Source organism: Mytilus californianus, unplaced genomic scaffold (genome assembly GCF_021869535.1).
Source record: "Mytilus californianus isolate M0D057914Y unplaced genomic scaffold, xbMytCali1.0.p SCAF_51, whole genome shotgun sequence".
Lineage (NCBI taxonomy): Eukaryota > Metazoa > Mollusca > Bivalvia > Mytilida > Mytilidae > Mytilus > Mytilus californianus.
In genome coordinates, this window is record NW_026262703.1 from 1,086,471 (window position 1) to 1,092,470 (window position 6,000).

Genomic DNA, 6,000 nt, shown 5'->3' on the forward strand with positions numbered 1-6,000 from the left:
AAAAAAAACTAATGTGGAAACTAACGACCTAGATTTATGTACAAAATAAAAAAACGAAAAACAAATACATGTATGATATATAGCAACAAAAGACAACAACCGATTTACAGGCTCCTTCGGTACTGGTACATACAGAATGGCGAGGTTGAACGTGTAACCCCCCCCCACGCTCCCCCTCCAAAAAAAAAAAAAAAAAAGTTGTATAACAGTACAACATATGAACAAACTATAAAATTCAGTGAGTTGAAAAAGGCTTAACTCATTTGATTACAGAGCCCCTATAGTAAATATGGGATTGGCGGCTGTCTCTGTTTTTTCGTCTTTTTTTAAATTTTATGATGGTATACGATATAGTTACATTATATCAGTGGCGGATCCAGGGGAGTAGAGGGAGTACGCCGACCCCCCCCCCCCCCCTTTTTTGGTGGCTAGAAATAATTATTTTATCATGTTTTTTAGGATTTATATATGATTTTTTATTTAGCATTAAATCGTTAAAAAAAGTTCCCCTTGCTACGCTCGGCGGTATAAAATCCGTTTATGAATACGTCCCTTTCAAAAATCATGGCCTCGGTCCGCCCTTGCATATTGACAATTTTAAACTTGACCAAATTGCTTAAATTGTAGAACATTTGTCAATGTACGATAATCATTATACAATGAAGAGATAAACCTATATATAATAGTTGTACTATATAGGGCAGTTGTTAACAACTTGATACTAGTGCATTAAAGAATTTGTTAATGCTAAAAAAAAAAAAAAAGAAAAAAAAAAGAGAGATGAAACATCGTTTATTTATATAAATTACTAATCAAATAATCATTATTGCAATTTCCGGATGGCCTAAGACTTTTATACTAATTTATACTTAGTATTATTATAACAAGGAGGGGTAAACAGATTTTTAACGCACTATTATTGTGATCCTTTGCGCCGCATGGAAATTCCTTTTCTTGGGCGATTCTGCATGCACATACATTTGTCTTATTCTCTTGCATTATAATGAACGTTTAGTTTCAGAATATTTATTTTCAAACGATTATACTGTCTTCCCTTTAAGTAGAGCGGAACACTAAGATAACCATCTTGTTGTCCCAAAAAATCACATATCAAATGTGTCCTTAAATTTTCAAGGCCGTACCCTAATTAAGTTTGAACACTTAAATTTACATAGATGATATAAAAAAAAATCTAATTCCGTTTCAAAACCTTCATTTCTTTTTAATTTTTCTTTTTTTTTTATACAAAACAAAATTGAAATTTGCTTTGTTCTAATATAGCAGGAGTTCAAGTGTTTACGGATTCAAAAAGGTTATAAGTTATCCTCTGAAAGAAAATGTTTTTCAACGATCCCTCAAACTGCTGTTGAACGCCATATTTTAATTTTCGTCATGCGATTATGCATTATTTTCTATGACAAAACCGGGTCTGCTTTGTGAAATATAAGGACAAAACCGGGTCGTACACATTGACAAAACCGGGTGCTTCAATTTTGACATGACCCACTTCTTTCATTCCATGCACAGACATGCAAATATTGAGGCGATCATAGTGAAAAGTCTTGAAATCTCCGTGTTATTATCTTTCTTTCCGTACCTTTCTTTCCGTACAATGTGCTCAATTTAAAGAGAAATTAAACAAATTCGAGGCAGGGTTCACTCAATTCACCATTTTGATGTGCATTTTTACTTATTTCTCCATAAATCTAGAACGGTGGTAGAAAATATTACATCACACTATCAAAAATAGTTATATGTGTATGTATATTCTTCAATATCATTAAAACAACAAATAAATAAACAGAATTTCTACATTTCTCTGTCTGTTTATTGTCCGTCACCGTACCGGACATTAGATACTATTGAGTCCAAACGTTTTTCGCCGGGGTAGTTTAGATACAGTGATTAAGCCACCCAAAAAATCAAATACAAATTTTACACATTAAAAATATAAAAATTCGCAATGATAATATCATACATGTATCAAAATTGTCCTTTTTATTCTTTTTTAATTTCTATTAATTGTTTTATTACACATTCTTTTTGTTTAAACCAAATAAAGCATACAATTATCAATAATAAAATCATGACAATGACAACAATACATAAACAAATAAAGGATTTTTAAAGTATTTTTCTACTATTTTTTTGCTCTAGATGGAGAATGGAAGATCCCAAGAAAATGGAAAAGAAAACTTCACCATTGATTTCTGAGTTGAAGAGCAGTATGGAGTACAAAGTGGAGGGACACTGGACTTCAGAAGTACACCCGGAGGGACACGGGACTTCATCATAAAAACACAACTGTAGGGATAAATAAAAACTGTTTCTCATATTACTTTTTGGGATGTTCTATTTCATATATTGCCTCTCCTTTGAAATCTTTTCTATATATTTTCTATGTATTATTTTCTCATTACATTTTTATATTTAATTGAAAAAGTGGGTTTTGGTTTGTGTCCTGGTTCTTTTCAATACATTATATTTTCTCATTCAGCTTAAATTCTTTATGTCGTTTACTTGTGTATATGGAAAATATTTGTCATACTAATTGGGGATACATTGTAGGAATATGATATGGTATCTGTAACATTGAATTCCATAGGAATGATTTATTTGCCTTTTTTTTTTAATAAAAGTTGATGTGCATTTGATTGTTTGTAGTTTTGTACTCTTGTTTAAAAACCCTGAAAATGGTAACACAAAGAACTCTGATTAAACCGATATCAATAGCATCTTATCTTGCTGCTTATCGATTTCGCTGTTTACAGTTTATAAATGTCTTTGACATGGTTCAAGCAAATATCCAAAACTCAATCGCAAGGGAAGTTTTATAATTCAAGTGCGGTTTAGGAGTAGATGGACAATTATAAGCCTATTTATTTAGATGGAGTTCTTCGTTTCCTGATGATATTTACTGCTCACAGTGTCTCTCTCTTTCTATAATTGTTTTTTAGATAATCGCCAAAAACGCAAGAAATTGAATTGTTAAAATCATCATTTAGAGACAAAAACTTCTATAATAACATGAATAGTTTGATTGACAGTCTTGGTAATTTTGTGGATTATATTTTGAAGTGTCCCCCCTAACTATTATAGTCTTCAAGAAAACAGGCTAAACATGCAAAATGGCTTTACTCGAAATTCAAGGGCAAAGAGTCTATCTACAAATTCCGTTATTTTCTATATTATATATTATAGATTTAAAAAAAATAGTAAAAATGAAAAAGTGAAAAAATAAGGTTTAAGGGTAAGAACTGTTACATACTTTATGGTTCAGTCGGGCATTGATAATAAACTACGTTCTAAAATAATACACTTGTATATCGTCAATCACCAACACATGTTCATGTACAAGTATTACAGAGAAACAACTACAACTATTGTCGGAAACAAACCAGGAATGTATTGTACGAACTATATTTTAAATCTGGTAAGGGAAGATAACGCTCTCTCTATACATATGTTAATTGGGCAAACGACTAAACTTAATATAACACATGGAGTCAATTGTTGGTTTTAATCCAGCTGGTTTATTTGTTGATCTTATCTTACTGACCATTTTTGCTCCTCGTAGTTATTCTCTACATGCTATATTTTAAAGATAATTGCAAAAAACGGAAAAATTTGATACAAACCTTCATCAGGGCAATAACTTCTAAAAACAAAAAGAGATACCAGAGGGATATTCAAACTCATAAGTCGAAAACAAACTGACAATGCCATAGCAAAAAAAAACAAAAAACGACGAAAAGACAGACAACAGTACACAAAGCACAACATAGAAAACTAAAGACTGAGCAACACGAACCCAACCAAAAACCGGTGGTGATCTCATGTGCTCCGGAAGGGAAAGCAGATCCTGCTTGACATATAACATCCGTCATGTTGCTCATGCAAATACAAACCCATTGACAAGTTTAATTCGATAGGTCACATTCGAGGAATAGAGGAGGGGATTGTGGTAACAACAATTATAAGAAGTCAATAAACAATCCCTTCATTTTATTATTTAACCAGTAAATCATATCTTGCTAAACATTATAATTTGGCACACAGAGGAAAAAAATCGACACTTTAGGCCTAAACATATTTAACCCATGTAAGATTTCGATCATGTTTTAATTTTTGTTTACCTTATCGTGCTGATCATTGGTGTTAACAGTTTCTCTCTGTATTGTATTGTTTTTAAGGAAAATAGCAAACATCGCAAAAATTGTAATTCAAAGGCAATAACTACCTAAAGAATTCGACCAACAATGTCAGTTATGTTGACTAATTTGCAGATGTTGATACAAGTTATATTTTGTACTCTTTACAGTGTCTCTATAATTATTATAGTTTACGAGAAAATGGCTAAAAAAAAAAACGCTACAAATTCCCCACAATGGTGATTGAAGAAGCATTCCGTCATTCACGTGTGAAAAAAGTAAAATAACAAAACATAAATACATCAAACGAATGGGAAACAACTGTCATATTCCTGACTTGGTACAGGCATTTCCGTATGTAGAAATTGTGGATTTAACCTGGTTTTATAGCTAGCTAAACCTCTCACTTGTATGACAGTCGAACTACATTGGATCATTTCTTCGATTAAAAATGCCCCAAAAAAATAATAGGGAAATATACCATCTTCAATAATGAGCTAGAAAATAAATTGCGAGTTACAATATTAGTAGTTCTCTTTAAAATATATGTTTAAATGTGTACTGTGTCACCGAAAGAAATGTCCGGGTTGTAGAAATATGGAAACATAGTCTTCTCTAGGTTGGTTCCCTCAGTAAAATATTCAGTATGCCTTCATGCTTGTCAATAACGATCGGGTACCAGTCTAAGTCTTCTGTAGCCTGCAGTAAAGCCCTTTGCGGGATGTATTAATATGCTTCCACGTCAGGTATGAATGAAACGTGAAATCATGTACTTCGTGTAGGTCGCCTTCTACACGAGTATCAACCCTAGCAGTTCCTCTTTGTGGAGTCTGTAATTGAATTGTAATAAACAAATAATGTTCTTATCTAACGGTCTCGTTTTCTAGTTTCTGTCTTATTTTTATCAAGCCCCTCATTTCAGTCGACCCACTTTACAGAAATAACTCCGTATTATAATACATGATTTGTTCTTGTACTGAAAATACATCAAATATTTGTCACTGTACATTAAACAAACAACAATTAATCAAAAATTCATTTTAGAAAAACGTGCTAAGTTATGGCTTCAAGCCTTCTGACATCAAAGGTTTTAAACTGGCTAAATATTTTATTCTAGTTTTTCCTTGGATTCTTTTACAAAAATGTAACCAAACAAATTGGGAAGATCCCATTGTTTGTTTTGTTGTTTTGCTTATTTATTCATCTTTATTTCAATCTTTAAAAAAAAAATTGTCATATGAACCTTATCTTTTTCCGTGGGTTTGATAACAAGAAAGGATAATTACCAAGAAAATAAGCCTTTGACATTGTTTTTATTGTTTGCAATCCATCCGATTAAAAACTGTGACATTGGCCTTTCAAAATCCGAAGAAAAAGTAACAAACGCCATCGCAACACCCCCCTTCCCCCAACCACACACACACACAAACAAAATGACACTAGAAAAAAAGAGTAAATAGAAAATGGAAAGTTAGCAATTTAAACCAACCCAAAAACAGTGGGTGATCTCCGGTGCTTCTGAAGAGTGAGCAGAGACTGCTTCACACGTGGTGCCCTTTGTAATCAAAAACCCAAAACATTGATAGGTAAAACTGTATTCAAGAAATAGTCTTGCAACATTATACTCACGGCAATTCATGAATCTGATCTAATTTGTTGACTTGGAATGTCATTTTCCTCGCGCAGCGACGTTTTTAAAAATGTGTATAAAGTCGCGTTTGAAGTGGTGTCCGTGAATACCTGTCCCGTGCCATTTTTTTGTTCAGTAAACTGGCCGCCCTTTTAGATGAAACTAGGAAAACTATTAAAGAGGACATTCAAATCAAAAGCCGAATAGAAAATACAAATC

The 6,000-nt window shown here is 32.6% G+C and overlaps 1 protein-coding gene across 1 annotated transcript in view; it reads left to right on the forward strand.

Annotated features, from left to right (window-relative positions):
- The window catches only part of LOC127703798 (carboxypeptidase N subunit 2-like), a 41,398-nt gene extending 38,744 nt beyond the window's left edge, over positions 1-2,654 (forward strand). Inside the window, exon 11 of the mRNA XM_052207875.1 lies at positions 2,158-2,654. Coding sequence (XP_052063835.1) covers positions 2,158-2,207 — 50 coding nt within the window. The 3' untranslated portion in view covers positions 2,208-2,654. The remainder of the gene's footprint in view (positions 1-2,157) is intronic.
- Positions 2,655-6,000: the final 3,346 nt, after the last annotated feature.